The sequence below is a fragment of the Macaca thibetana genome, chromosome 4, assembly GCF_024542745.1.
Source record: "Macaca thibetana thibetana isolate TM-01 chromosome 4, ASM2454274v1, whole genome shotgun sequence".
NCBI classification, from domain to species: Eukaryota; Metazoa; Chordata; class Mammalia; order Primates; family Cercopithecidae; genus Macaca; species Macaca thibetana.
The window spans coordinates 164,413,184-164,428,755 of record NC_065581.1 but is presented as its reverse complement, the minus strand read 5'-3'; the positions used below and the strand labels follow the sequence as shown (position 1 = coordinate 164,428,755).

The window sequence follows — 15,572 nt, the reverse complement described above, 5'->3', positions numbered from 1 at the left end:
TGCCTAGACAGGCTGCTCTTGGCCACATGCTAGTTGTGTGGCTACTTGGGTAAGCCTTGGTTTGTCATCTGTAAAATGCAAGTATTGCTAGTACTGCTCTCATAGGGCTTTCATGAGCTTTCAATGATATAACTAATCCAGATAAAGTGGATTATTTAGTGCGGAATAGACATTGCCTATTATCTTAATAATGGGGAAAAAGAAATACTTTAAAATTGTTAGCATCCAACACATTTCCTAAGTGTTAATTCCCAAAGCCTTTCACAGTAACAGACCAGCGTTAGAAGAAATTTAGACATTTTTAAGTTATTCAAGTTTTCCAAGTAATAAAATTGGTTTTAAACTGGAATAAGCTTTTCCTGTGTTAAAATTCAGGTTTAGTTTTAGTTCTAGATGTTTGACTGCTTACTGTTCTATCATGTAAAAATGATTTGAATGAAAAAGTATAGAAAGAAGTAGACCATAGGGAATAATGAGAAACAATGTACTGAAATAGCTCCCATTTTGAAACTTTTCTGAATGTACATTTAAATATTATATGCCTTAGTAAAAAAGAAAAAATTAAGTTAATGAACAAAATGAAACTTTTTTTCGAATAATCGCTAATTTCCTGGTGTTGTGATGTGATTACTGGCTCTAATTTTATTCACTGGTAACGACGCAGGAGTGACCAGTTGAGCAGTCAACATGCATTGTGTGGGAGCACGGAATCCTTGGGATCATTTCTCTAGGGTCTAGGCAGTAGGGATGATCAGATCTGAGGCCCTTTACACAGCAGGGTCACTGAGCTGCAGCCTTGATAATTCTTCAGTTCACACAGTTCAAATCTGGGGAACAGTTGCCTCTATGATTTTAGTTGGGCCTGAATGTAATCTTCCTGGTGTTTTATTTTAGTGACTGAAATATTCTCTGTGCACATATTATTCACTGGGAATGTCTTAAAGGATTGTTGTAATGGAAATTCTTTACTCTGATACACACTTGACTCTGACAGAATAGTGGGGCAGGTGGATAATCACCATTCCCATATGTGGGCAATATTGTGTTATTGTTATATTTGAAATCTGAAAATCAAATTTAAAACATAGATGATGTAAAACATAAGTCAAAAATATGGACAGTTCTAAATACATATGACCCTTGAGCAATGTGGTGGTTAGGGGTGCCAGCCTCCCATAGGGTCAGAAATCCTTGTATAAATTTTGACTCTGCAAAGTGTAACTACTAATAGCCTACTGTTGACCAGAAGTCTTATCAATATCATAGTTCATTAACATATTTTCTACATTATATGTATTATATATATATTATACAGTATTCTTACAGTAAAGTAAGCTGAAGAAAATGTTAAGACAATCATAAGAGAAAATATATTTACTATTCTTAAGTATAGAAGTGGATCATCATGAAGATCTTCATCCTCATCACCATTACCTTGAGTAGGCTGAGGAAGAGGAAGGGGAGGGGTTGGTCTTGCTGTCTCAGGAGTGGCAGAGGCAGAGGAAAATCCTCCTATAAGTGGACCCTCACAGTTTAAACCCATGGGATTCAAGGGTCAACTGTATTTGGTTTTGCTTAGTTGACCTTTTAAATCAACCAACTTATTTGAGACAGTACATTTAGATAAGATGTAATCATGCAAGATAAGATGTAATCATGCATTTTAGAGATCAGCTCTTGTTCAGGTCAACCCCAAAATATAGTTCTGAGACAGATTAGCTGATCTCAGTATTCTAGTACCCAAGCTTTACTATTTAATATTATATATGAATAGTTATAATTATTGTGTTCTGGGCAAGCTATGAGAAATCCCTTGTAAACTATAAGCTAAATTTTACTTTTTTTTTTTTTTTTTTTTTTGAGATGGAGTCTTGCTCTGTCGCCCAGGCTGGAGTGCAATGGCATAATCTCGGCTCACTGCAACCTCCACCTCCCGGGTTCGAATGATTCTCCTGCCTCAGCCTCCCAAGTAGCTGATATTACAAGTGCATGCCACCACTCCCAGCTAATTTTTGTATCTTTAGTAGAGACGGAGTTTCACCATGTTGGTCAGGCTGGTCTTGAACTCATGACCTCAGGTGATTCACCCGCCTTGGCCTCCCAAAGTGCTGGGATTACAGGCGTGAGCTACTGCAACCAGCTACTATATTTCTTTAATCGCTTTTCAGTTACACCTGCTGTTCTGAAGTTAAACGTAGCCATCTCTTTGGCGTGGCTTTCCTTGCTGGGAACTGCTGCCGGCTGCTTGTGTCAACCGAAGGGTATTTGTAACGGATTCTTTAACAGCCACAGCACCAGTGAGGGCCAGCGACAGAGGCTGCTTTCACACGTTCTATTCCAGGCCCAAGCCAATCTTTCTAACTTCTAATTTATAAGGAGCTGAAGGTTTCAAGTAGCAGAAGTAGCTGGGCAGGGGACAAGCGATGCTGTCATTTGGGTGCTTTTATCAGAGTATGAAGAGGGGAGAGTCCGTCCGCAATGCTAACTCCTCCGTCACTCCTGGGGCTGCAGCCTGCCATGAGAACCCGAGCTCAGAACCCCTCATAGGGGCATGCTTTGCTCTGGGGGTTCTGGGGAGACAGGGAAGAGGCACTGCCCCTCCTACCTGGCCTGGTGACAAGGCAGAATGTACTTTTCTGCCTCTTAAGGGTCACACAGACTTACAGCTTTCCACGTCTCCAAGCTTCTGGGCCTGGGATGAGTCGTCTTGGAGGACTTGGAGAATCCCAGTTCCTCGTCCGGTCAGACATGTGCATTCATCTGACAAACTATCACTTTTCTTGGCTTAAAAAGGCCCAAATCGCTACTAGTTTGTGGGTGAGGGGTCACTTAATCCAGTCATCCTGATCTAACAAGACTTTTTCCCTCTCAGCTTTAGTGTAAAAGTTGCAATCTGGTCTTGGATTCACACTCCTGGGGTGGAGTCTTATCTCCTCCGTCCCGTTAGAGCCGTGTGATGGCAGGTGCGTAGTTACCTTGCTTCTGTACGCCCAGTGTCCCAGCAGAATGGAGATAGCAGTGGAAGTTGGAAGCATTATGAGGCCACTAACCCACTCTCACCCCCAAACTGTCATTCCTTCTGAAGCATCCTAAGAGTAAGGAGACAGGAAGCAGAGAACACCCCACCAGCCCACCAATTTCGCACATTGCCACCAGCACCGTCACCGCTTTTGAACTGCCGGGTTCCAAACTCAGAAGTCTGAGTGTCCAAGTGTTCGCTGATTTTTCTCCATAGCCTGCCTCTCCAGCTGTGACCCCCATAAATGATATTTGATACCTCCCCTCGCCCCACCCCCATCCTCTCCTTCCTCACACTCCCTTCCAATCCTCCACTTTCCAGGCACAGAACTGTGGACCTCCTGCCGCCACTGACGTGCCTCTTCCCACACCCATCCAGAGATTCTAAAACCTGGAATAAAACACATTGTGGGGGAGCTTTCAGTATCTTAGGACCTCACCTGTCAAGCCAATTAACAGCCTGAGCCCACGGGCAGAGACAGGCTGGCAGGGATGGAGGGAAGGTGCTTGTGAACTGGGAGGTTTGTTTCAAAGCTGTATTGGGGTGGTTTGGGAGGTGCTGGTAGAGATGATGGAGCCCAAACCTGTCACCCCAACCCAAGCTCTGGTGAGAAGCATTTCCCACCACCTACCAGGTTTCCTTGACTCTCTCCTGTATCCACAGTGCAGTTCTCTGAGGCCACCAACAGTCAACAGGGGGAGGCGTTGCTGCTGCCTGGGGGACTGAGGCACTGGGGGGGAGGGCGATGCTGTCCTGCTGTGACTGTTGGCACAGGGCACATTTGTGTTTACCCACATTTGAATGTGCTTTGGAGCTCACCTGGGGCCATAACCATCACACACCTGGTTTCCATCAGAAAAGCGTATCTCATGGAAAGTACTTTGTGGAGATCTAAGCAGTTGATGATTATCCTGAAGTAATGCAGCGACCGCACACATGAAACGTTGACTTTTTGATCCATCACTTTGCAATTGTTCAATTATTTATTAAACAAATATTTGAATATCATAGGATGTCTTCATGTGTCTACAACCAGAATGTAAATTGACAGTGAAGATTTATCTCATTAATTCTGAATCTCTGCTACAGTGATAAATATATTGTTTTGCTCACAGGAATCATTAAAGGGACTTAATATCTAATACCTGCTATGTAATCAGCATTATATAGCTGAAACTGAACTATTTTGCCTGTTCATAGATACTTAGATATAATTAAATTCAAATAGAATTTGAAAGTGACTCCTCAAGGGGTGGCCATGAACACTATGTAAGATTCACCGAAGGTCTTTTCTCCCCTCTCAGCTCCAGCCCGCTTTTCTCTGTGAAGCAGGATGTGTGGGGCAGCAGAGCTGTATTTACTCGCGGTGCCTTTCCTGCTGTCTCGAAGGCACGGGGAAGGCTACGAGGGATTTTCTCTCAAATGTGCAGGGCCTCCACCTATGACTCCGGAAGGCTGCCGGCTCCCCCAGGGGGCTGCTTCTGGCTTTCGATGGACTAAATTAACCTCGGGCCACCGGAGCGCCAGCTGGGGGAGCCCCGGGATGCCTGGCGCGCGCTCCGCCCTCTGCTGTCCTGGCACTTTGCTCTCATTCAACAGTCGGTAGTGACACCAGCTGGGCACAGCCCGGGGCCTGGCAGGGCCGCGTCCTTAGCGAGCGCGCTGGGCTCCTCCTCCTGCGGGCCCGGCCCGCGTCTCAGCCGTGGGGACCCTGGGGCGCCGCGACTCGCCCACAGTCGGACGGCGGGAGGCGGTTCCCGCAGGGTCCAGTTTCGGAAGCACCGAGTCAGAGGGGAGCCCCTGGCCCCAGGAGGAGGGGAGGGTGGGAGCTCCTCTCTTGGAGTCCCCGGGTTTGGTCGCCGGGATGTGAGGAAGCCGGAGAGGCCGCGGCGGGACGCAGGTGGGTGTGGCGCAGCAGCCCGAACTGCGGGGACCCGCTCCGCGCACAGTGGCTGAACGCCCGCCTCTTCTTCTAGGGGCTGAGGATCCCGCGTCTCCGCAGCACCATGCCCTTCCCTCCCGTGCCGCCGCAGACCGCCCCCGCACCGGGGGCCCAAGCCGCGCGCCACTTACCCCGGAGGCCCTGCGCCGCGGGGGACAAGAAGAGGCCCCAACAGAGGCCCGAGGGGCTCCTCTCCAGCTCCTGGCCCTCCGCCACGCTCAAGAGGCCGCCGGCCCGGCGCGGCCCCGGCCGGGACAGGACGCAGCTGCCGGCCCCTCCGGGCGTCTCCCCCCAGGCCTCGCCCTGCCGCGCGCTGAACCCAGCCACGTGCGCCCAGCCCCGGCCAGCCGGCTCCGGCCACAGCCCAGCGAGGACCACCTACGCGGCGACCTCGGCAGGGAGGGGGACCACCGCCGTAGGGACCTCCTTAGGGACGGGGGCCGGTCCTGACACCGCTGCGCGCTTCTCCCTGAACCTCACCCCCGAGGCCGTCCTGGTCATCCAGAGGCGTCATCTGGAGAAGCAGCTGCTGGCGCGGCCTCGCAGGCCCTTCCCCTCACCCTCGGCCGAACCCAGGCGCCTACTCACTCCCTGTCCCCGGGCCAGGGCCGCGGGCCTGCGGAGGGGCGGCCCCGCCAGCGACCCTGACGCGTCCCCAGCAGCTGGCCTGGGCCGCCGCGACCCTCCGCCCCGCGCCCAGCTGCTGTCCGGCGGCCTGCAGGTTCCCCAGCTGAGCCCGCGGTCCGGGTCCTTGCGCCCGATGCTCAAGGTGTCGCTGCTCAACGAGCGGCACAGGTACGACGACGTGGAGTACGAGGAGGAGCCGGAGGTGGTGGACGAGGGCCTGGTGCGCAAGTGCACGGAGTGGCTGCGCGGCGTGGAGTCGGCGGCTGCCGCGCGGGGCCGGGCCGGGGCCCTGGACTCACGGCGGCACCTGAGCACGCTGTGAGCCCAGCGGTCCTGCGGGGACAGGCCAGACCTGATCCCACATCACCTCCTGCACGCGCCACTCCGCCTGGGGACCCTCGGGGGAGACCGCAGTCTCCTCTGGCCGCCAGCGCCCACTTCCGGGACACCCGTGAGCAAGCTGGCCCGCGTGGGGTGCAGCCAGACTCGCCCGACGGCCACGGCCCCCCTCCTGCCCTCACCAGCAGGCAGCCCGGGCCTTTCTCGGTCACACTGGTGGTATCTATCCCAGTAGCTCACCTCTGCCCCACTCTGGCCTCCTTTTGGCTTCCCCGAGTGTCCATGCAGTTCGTGGGGAATTAAGCAACTGAGAAAATGCCTCTCGGCGCCCCCAGCCCCAGGGTTCGTCTAGGTCCCAGAGACCCTCTGCCTGGAGGTGGGCCTTCCCCAGGGCTACATCTGCACCCCCTGCGGTGTCACCCTCAGCCGTTGCCGGGCACCCTGGACAGTGCGGTGGGCGATGGCCCAGGGTAGGTGGCCGCGACGGTGGCCTCCTGCAGAGCTGGGACCCGGTGCTACATTTGTGATTTTGTTTTCTCCCAAGTCAGAAAAATGTTGAGGGTGTTAGAAATCCCTGAAACTCAGTTAACCGAATTTCCAGTCGCCAAAGGGGAAGGGTAGGCATCACCAGGCGCTGGTGAACCCTGGTCAATGAGCGCTTCCATGGAAACCGCTTGGCTGATTACATTTTTTCTGTGTATTATTTGAATAGAGAGTAAAGCTCCTCTGCTGTTTCGTAACCATACCCTTTCCCCCGCTAACTGGAGGCTGATTTCTACATATTTCTTCCATGTATCTGAGAATGTCTAACTCGAAGGATGAGAAGGAAATAAAGTTATAATCAGATAAGGCTGGTTATAGAAGAGTAATGTATTACCTCAAGTTTTGACTGACTTTGCAAAAGCCAATAACTGGTTTAATGTTTATCTTGATAGACTTTAAATGTATCAAGTCCTAATTGTATTTTAAATTGAAGCCTTACATTTTTAAAAACAGATTTTGTATTTTTCTCGTGGAGGTCTTTGCTCTAATCTCTCTCTCTCTCTCTCTCTCTCTCTCCCCCCCCCCTTCTCATTCTAGGCACACATTTAGTTAGATGTGAAGCATTTAATTCATTGGGAGCTAGGTCAGCTGCCAGATAAGTTGCAAAAACAAAAACAAAAAAAACCTACCCATTGAATAACTTCTTTGAATTTGGAGATAAGTTTTCTTTTACTTGAAATGAATATATTAATACTAGAGGGGCAAAACTAGCAATGCTTGCTGAAGTGATGATGCTGCTGTTGTTCCACCCCCACCCAGATGGTCTCTGAGTGCTCCATCCTGGGCAGGGCACACGGTCTGGAGCTGAGAGGGTAGGGCAAGAGTGCATTGACTCCAAGCCGAAGGCAGGAGTGGCTGGACTTGGTCTCACCTTGCACTTAGTGCAAATACCAATAATTAAAATGCCTAGACTTCTGCCCTTGGTCACAGTAACAACAACGTTTTGAAGACTTTTCCCTGGTGGCATCCTAGAGGGACCGACTTTCTGCAGCCTCTGTCTTCCAAGCTGAGCTTCTGCTGCAGTGTGCCTGTCACTGCACCTGTGTCTCCCTGATGTCCCTGTCAGCTGCTTCATTTTGATTTCCTTTCTTTTCCCGCTCTTTCTCCAGGCTCCGTCCCAGCATCTCCTGTTCTTAACTGGCCACAATACAACACTAAGCACATTTTTCGTAATTTGCATTTATTAAATCGAGTTTGTAGGCCTTGTTCTCTACTTTAAAAGCAGATCAGTGGAATATTTATGTTTCTCTGGTCAATGAGCCTCAATAAAAAACAAACAGAAAAAAAGGTTTGACACGTGACACATGATATCTTTTCATTGCTGTTAAGGACATTTTGAGAAAGTTTTCTAAGTTGCTATGCTCCAATTTCTTAATGCTTAAATAAAAGAGAAATTCAGTGACTTGTGCTTCTTTTTGAGGAGGACACTGAAAACTGGTCAGGAAGAGACCACTGAGGGATTTACAATTCACATGACATGGTTTCTTCAGAGTGGCGTGCAACCTAAGGTTCTGTGATTTCCAGGAGTTGACAAAGGTTTGATGGTTTTAATCACTACTAGAATTTTTAAGCATCACTACCAGGATTTTTAAGATAGTCAAATACTGTAAGGTTATTTGGCGCCGGGCGCGGTGGCTCAAGCCTGTAATCCCAGCACTTTGGGAGGCCGAGACGGGCGGATCACGAGGTCAGGAGATCGAGACCATCCTGGCTAACACGGTGAAGCCCCGTCTCTACTAAAAAAAATACAAAAAACTAGCCAGGCGCGGTGGCGGGCGCCTGTAGTCCCAGCTACTCCGGAGGCTGAGGCAGGAGAATGGCGTGAACCCGGGAGGCCGAGCTTGCAGTGAGCTGAGATCCGGCCACTGCACTCCAGCCTGGGCGACAGAGCGAGACTCCGCCTCAAAAAAAAAAAAAAAAAGGTTATTTGGCAATGACACTTGACCTTTTATGGGGTCACAAATCTCCATGAAAGCTAGATTCCAGAAGGACTCCTAAAACCACGTACCACATAGCAACAAAACATTGTATATAATTTGCATATATTTTAGGAAGCTCATGGGTCCCAGGTTAAGGACTCCTCCTATATACACTCACTAAAATATTTTTTTCTTTTGCCTAAAGTAATTTCAAACTGGTAGGTCATACCAATCGGAAATTAAAGGGTCAATTTGAATAATGGCTAGACTATTAGATTACTATTATATTATCATCAAATTCTCCCATAACTGTGCTGGCTCATAGCAGGGACTGAGGGGGGGACTTCCACCCCAGGAGAGAAAATTGGGTGCCACTATGTAAGTAAAAGTATTGCCAGTTGCAAAGGCTGCGCATGTTTGTGACTTAATTCCATCTATTTAGAGAATCGCTGGCACTTTAAGATAGGTTTTTATGTTGATCTGCCTTATTTCTAGAAAAGCGGATGCCAAGTTTTCAGAACCATTAATTTTGGGGTTTCCCTAGAAATGGCGCAATTCAGATTAGGGTGGGTGATCCATGGGATCTTTGCTTTTCAGCATGGTAATTTCAACCAACCATTGTATATCATTCAAAGAAAGTCTGAAAATAACAGTCTCTCTAGTAAGCAAGGACACTTTTGCATCAACAGAAATGCACATGCAGCCCTTTGTGACCTGCGGGAAACCTGGATTGATGTGGTTCCCCAGCATGGCCTATGTCCAGATGCTGTCTGGGTAAGGACACAGCTGTAGTGGTGGCCCCATGGCCCGGCTTGGAGACGGAGCACCCCTCAGCATTGTGCGGGAGAACCGCACCATGGTTCAAGGTGGGTTTTGGTGCCCTGGAGGCTGGAGCTCCCACACTGATGCTGTCATTTATCCATGTGTTTCATTAAACTTCCATGTCTGTTTCATCTTCTGTCTGTGGGGATAATTGAACATAGGTGACCCTGGTGAGGATTATGAGGCAATATGCAAAGCGTTCTCCCAGCTCAAGGTTAACTGTAATTTTTACTATTTCAAAAAAGTCTTTACTCAAAAAACATCCTTCTCTGGCACTCATGTGCACATTGGAAACCCTCCCTGGTTACAGCATTCTGAGATTTTTATCTTTAACCATTTAATGCACACCTACACTTTTATTTTCCTGAGGAATTAAAACATTACAATGTCTATTGTGTTTTGCCTTCTTATCTCACACTTAATTATTATGTTACGAGCACAAAATTTAGCTCTGAGCTACCTAGTAGCAGAGACGAAGTTTAAAGTAATGAGTCATATAATCTCAATATCTAATAACAAGAAACACTTTTTGGAGAAAATTGTTGTGTGTATTTGAATTATATATAACATAATGGGTAGTATCCTTAAATGCAGCTTCTCGAAGGTGCCTAAATGTCCTTGTTGTTTTTTAATTTTTTCAGACGAAGTCTCACTCTGTCGTCCAGGTTGGAGTGCAGTGGCAGGATCCCGGCTCACTGCAAGCTCCGCCTCCCGGGTTTATACCATTCTCCTGCCTCAGCCCACACAGGCGCCTGCCACCAGGCCCGGCTAAATTTTTGTATTTTTAGTAGAGACGGGGTTTCACCATGTTAGCCAGGATGGTCTCGATCTCCTGACCTCGTGATTCACCCACCTAGGACTCCCAAAGTGCTGGGATTACAGGCGTGAGCCACTGCACCCAGCAGAAGATGCCTAAATGTTCTTTACATCACTGTTAGCTCTTGATGAAAGCCAGTGGAGCCATCATCAGCGACATCCTTCCTGGAACTGGACCATCCCACCTTATGGAGGTGGTGTAGATGGAAACCTGCAAAATACAGTAGAGAATCTTCAGGAAGCAGTTTTAGATCTGCTCAAATATTTAGCAAGTACTGCCCTAGAACCTCAGACAATTCTACATCAGTCCTTAAATGTTTGGGCTCATGACCTCTTTCTAGTCTCAAAAATTACTGAAGGGAAAAAAAGCATTGAGGGAAGCCAAAGAACCTTCTTCAGTGCGGGTTTCTCTATCAGGACTTCCTGCTTCAGAACTTAAAGCGGAGACCCCAGAACACTCAAACTGCTGGTTTCATCCACACCATGTCAGCTCCTAGTGCCTGCTGTAAGAGCTGGCTTAGCTGCATCTGAAATGGACAGGAAGTGTTTTAAGAAACATATTTTCCAGACTTCAGACCTAAGGATACTAGTTCAGTAGATCTGGGAAAGGGCTGATGTGCCACCAGGTTGGGAGTCATTGCTATATGGCAAGAAATACAAGACCAGGCTCAGGAAATACTTCAGGCAGATTTTATTGAAGGTGGATTTAACCAACTATGTCCTCTCAGAATAGACACTGCAATGCTACCCTGTCAATATCAGAGTCTCCTTTTCTAGGTAGTTATGTCTCCCTTCCTGGCCATGTGTTTTCACGGCAGGGGGGGTAGGATGCAATGACCAAAAATAACTAAAGTGACCCCATGTCATCAGCTTAGGCACCGTCCACCTCATAGACTTGGGAGTGCTGGCCACTCCACTTCTGGGGGGCATTGCCCCAGATCTCATTCATCCCAAGTCCTCTCCCTTGATGACTGATGTCCTAGGTCTTCTCTCATCTACCTGTGTCAGCATAATTATGAATGCCTCCCAGATACAAGCTTCCACAACACACACATGCCACTCCTGATGCCGTCGTGTCACCAGAGTGGGAGGGCAGACTCTGAGAACTGCAGATGCATGGCCATATCCTGAAAAGCCAACCCCAGACAATGCACAGAGCTCAACACCTGATTTTATGAGGAAATTATAACAAGTATCTATTGAATATTTCACTTTGAGCAGCATAGTATGCCAGCAGGCCCAGAGCAGTTCAGTTATTCATTCAAAAATATTTACCCTGCCTCTACAGGGTGAAGGGTATCTGAGATACAAAACTAACTGGAACTGTTCCCTACGTAATCGAATCGAATGGGTCGGCCTGTTCAAAGGTGTATCCAGGTCTGCCAAGAGCAATGACTTTGGTTTGAGGACAGTCAATATTGAGTGGTTCTTTTTTTTTTTTTTTTTTTTTTGAGACAGAGTCTTGCTCTGTGCCCTGGGCTGGAGTGCAGTGGCGTGATCTCCACTCACTGCAAGCCCCGCCTCCCAGGTTCATGCCATTCTCCTGCCTCAGCCTCCCGAGTAGCTGGGACTACAGGCGCCCGCCACCTCGCCCGGCTAATTTTTGTATTTTTAGTAGAGACGGGGTTTCACCGTGTTAGCCAGGATGGTCTCGATCTCCTGACCTCGTGATCCGCCCGTCTTGGCCTCCCAAAGTGCTGGGATTACAGGCATGAGCCACCACGCCCAGCCTGTTGAGTGGTTCTTTAGGACAGCCATTGATCTGTATTTGTTTACTTGGGCCAACTTAACAGAATACCAACACTGGGTGGCTTAAAAAACAGATATTTATTTTCTTATAGTTCTGAAGGCTGGATGTTCAAGATCAAGGTGCCGGCAAGGCTGGTCCCTGGTGAGGCCTCTTTCCTGGCTTACAGACGGCCGTCTCCGGCACTGTGTCCTCACAGAGCCTTGGTATTTCTTCCTTCTCCTACAGGGACACCAGTTCTGTTGGATCACAGTCCACACGTATGTGCCCGTTTAACCTTTACCTCCTTAAAGGCACTCTGCAAATACAGTCACAGTGCATTTAGAGCTTTGATATATTAATATTAATTTGGAGGTGTTGGGGACAAGATTCAACCCAGAACGTGGTCTATGGTTTCAGTTGCTTTTTAAGGCCACTTATGGAATATGATAGCAAGATAAGATCCTCAGCTTCTTCCCACCTCTTAGGTGCACACACAGCACACACACACAAATACACGCATGTACACAAACATACACATGCACAAACACACTCATGCACACATACGCAAGCATGCACACAAACACATAACTTTTGGAAGCATAAAAATAGAAGAATTTTTATTGAAATTTGAAAAATTAATTAGTTCAACCTTTTTATTTCTACCTACAAGAATGTGGAGACGAAAGAATTTGCCCAACTAGTCAGAAAAGTTCAAGCCAGGCCTGAAGTCTGTAACCTAAGGTTGCAAAGAGTTTATTTGCTCTCTACAATCTCTTATTTTTGCCTTTGTATCTGCTCTGAAATTTTGTTTGTTTTTGTTTTTGAGACAGAGTCCCACTTTGTCACCCGGGCTGGGGTGCAATAGCGCGATCTTGGCTCACCGCAACCTCTGCCTCCTGAGTTCAAGAGATTCTCCTGTGTCAGCCCCCCAAGTAGCTGGGATTACAAGTGCCCACAACCACGTCTGGCTAATTTTTGTATTTTTAGTAGAAACACAGTTTCACCATGTTGGCCAGGCTGGACTCCTGACCTCAGGTAATCCACCCGCCTCAGCCACCTAAAGTACGGGGATTATAGGCTTGAGCCACCTCGTCCGGCCTACTCAAAATTTTTGACTGAACCTGCGGTGCCAGGCAGATAATCTAAGGCACAGTCCCTTAATGAACCTGTGCAGGGCGCAGTCCCGGCCGGGCCGTTCTCTGCTGCCTGCTGGCCCACAGCCCTGTGGCTCCAGCCATCTGTCTGCATTCTTGCGTGATGCACGTGTACAGAGAAACACTCTGTCTTGCTTTCTCTTCTTAAAAAATTTTCTTTTCTTTTTCCCACCTTCTCTCTTTTTCCTTCTTCTGATCACTTCTTGGCAATTTTCTTTTGCTCTTAATTTTCTCTTCTTTTTGCTAAAGCCATGACCATATGCTGTCTCTAGCTGACTCAGCAGTTATCTTCCTTTTCCTTCTAGGTGGAGGCCACCGAATTAAGAGGCCACAGACTGTACATTTCCATATCACTAAGAGAGAAAATCTCAAACGTTCTCATCACAACAATGTCAAACTTCTGAGGTGACGGATAAATTAATCAGCTTGTATTAATCATTATGCATCATATTCAAAATTCATAACATCTACATAAGTCCTGGAGGTGGCTTCTCACATATCCTCCAACAGGCAGAACGTCAAGATGCTGGTGCTGACTGCTTGGCACACATGGGCAAGCTTGAGCCTCACAGCAACCTTCTTTCTCTTTACAGGTATAGAAAATGAGTCTCTGGCTGGGCACGTTGGCTCACACCTGTAATCCCAGCACTTTGGGAGGCCAAGGCGGGCAGATCGCCTGAGGTCAGGAGTTTGAGACCAGCCTGGCCAACATGGTGAAACCCCGTCTCTACTAAAAATACAAAAATTATCCGGGTATAGTGGCAGGCACCTGTAATCCCAGCTACTTGGGAGGCTGAGTCAGGGGAATCACTTGAACAGCGGTGCAGGTTGCAGTGAGCCGAGATAGTGCCACTGCACTCCAGCCTGGGTGACAAGAGTAAGACTTCGTCTCAAAAAAAAAGAAAATGAGTCTCTAAGGGTAAAGCAACTGGCACATTCACCTCACACCTATTTACTTTAGTTTTACAGCTGAGATCATGCCCAGGTTGGCCTGAGTTCAAGTTCTTAACCAGTATCCAAAGGGCCTGTCCCAGTGCTGTGGGGCCAAGTGGGAGACCAGGTAGGACTTACACCAGTGCCACATCCAGGAGCCTCCCAGGAAGTGGATTTAGGACTCTTGAGGGTTCCATGGACCATAGATTTAAAACCTCTGATGAAAAATGACCATGGCAGGAATCAGCAAAATAGGACAATAGGGAAGATAAACAAGGTCCAAAGTTGGTTCTTTGAAAAAAAATTAGATTAAGCAACCCTTAGCAAGATTGATCAAGGAAAAAAAAATTATCAAGACCAGGAATGAAAGAAGGGATATAACTACAGATCCTACAGATGTGAAAAGGATCCACAGACACGCCATGAACAGAAAGAGGCCCAGGCTGCAGCCCCTCCATCCCACTGCCCACAGCATCATGCAGAGGGAAAACTCAACCTCATTTCCCACTGTTATTTTAGAAAGATTTTTTCTGTGGTCAATACCTTCTTTGCCATAATTAAAAACAGCCAATATACACATGACTGAGGCTAAAATTCTGTGATTTATGATGTTCTTTGTAGGAGTGGAGGCAAGGAGGATTTTGCTTTTATTTCCTTCATCAAAATAATAGATACGTAGAACTCCCCCAGCACACATCATCTCAAATGTTTTGGAAAAAATCTTTCCCTTTTGCAAACAAGAGCCTAATTTGCATGGCCACAGCATTCATGGAGAGGGGGATGCCTGGTCCCTGGAGCGTGAGAGCCCCAGTGCCCCACCAACACCCACTGCCCTTTCTGAGCAAGCACTGGACTTTAGCTCACCTCTCCGCCCCTGTAGATCTGTGCCAGAGATTGGCTCCCCACAGCCTTTCCCACCTTCTAGTAACATCGATAAGAAGACTCACCTTGATTTTCGAGGTCTCACATTCATCACTGACTGGACGCAACTGCTTGGTCAATCTTGTAGATAAAGGCGGGGAAACTCTTTGGGAGGGGTCCCCCATCACTCAGGTAGGAGTGGCAACAACTAACTCACAGCCAGTTTAAGGCAGACATAGCTCCCTTCTGGGCAGTGCCTGCCTCAGGGCCTGGGGTCAGCAGAGAGAGCTGGACTGGGCGTGCTCCTCGCTGTACCTCACCCCAGAGGGATGTGCTTCTGTTGAAGCAGGGAGGGAAACATCCCTGCAAATGTACTCTGGACAACCTCCTGACATGTACCTGCCACTGTAACTTCACGGTCGAGAGGCCACATTCGAGTTAAGACTGTCCAGGGATTAGAGAAAGCGGCCTGTTTCCTTACTATATCTCACAGTGGAGGGGTCGGCGTGGGGTTCCTGGGTTAGTATCACGAAAGTAGGAAATCTTTACTCCAGGAAGTTGTTTAAAAAACACTTATACAAGCCAGGCACAGTGGCTCATGCCTGTAATCCCAGCACTTTGGGAGGCCGAGGCGGGCTGATCACCTGAGGTTGGGAGTTTGAGACCAGCCTGGCCAATATGGTAAAACCCTGTCCTACTAAAAATACAAAACTAGCCGGGCGGGGTGGCAGTGCACGCCTGTAATCCCAGCTACTCAGGATGCTGAGGCAGGAGAATCACTTGAACACAGGAGGCAGAGGTTGCAGTGACCCGAGATTGTGCCATTGCACTCCAACCTGGGCAACAAAAGCAAAACTCCATCTCAAAA

The 15,572-nt window shown here is 48.2% G+C and overlaps 1 protein-coding gene across 1 annotated transcript; it reads left to right on the top strand.

Annotated features, from left to right (window-relative positions):
• Positions 1 to 4,632: 4,632 nt before the first annotated feature.
• PRR18 (proline rich 18) lies at positions 4,633 to 6,919 on the top strand. The gene is made up of 2 exons (XM_050789411.1): positions 4,633 to 4,919; positions 4,996 to 6,919. The coding sequence occupies exon 2, from the start codon at positions 5,026 to 5,028 to the stop codon at positions 5,908 to 5,910; it is 885 nt and encodes a 294-aa protein (XP_050645368.1). The 5' UTR covers positions 4,633 to 4,919; positions 4,996 to 5,025; the 3' UTR covers positions 5,911 to 6,919.
• Positions 6,920 to 15,572: the final 8,653 nt, after the last annotated feature.

Bases quoted from the DNA above. Each gene is read 5' to 3' on its own strand.
- PRR18 (XM_050789411.1), top strand. From the start codon at position 5,026: ATGCCCTTCCCTCCCGTGCCGCCGCAGACCGCCCCCGCACCGGGGGCC.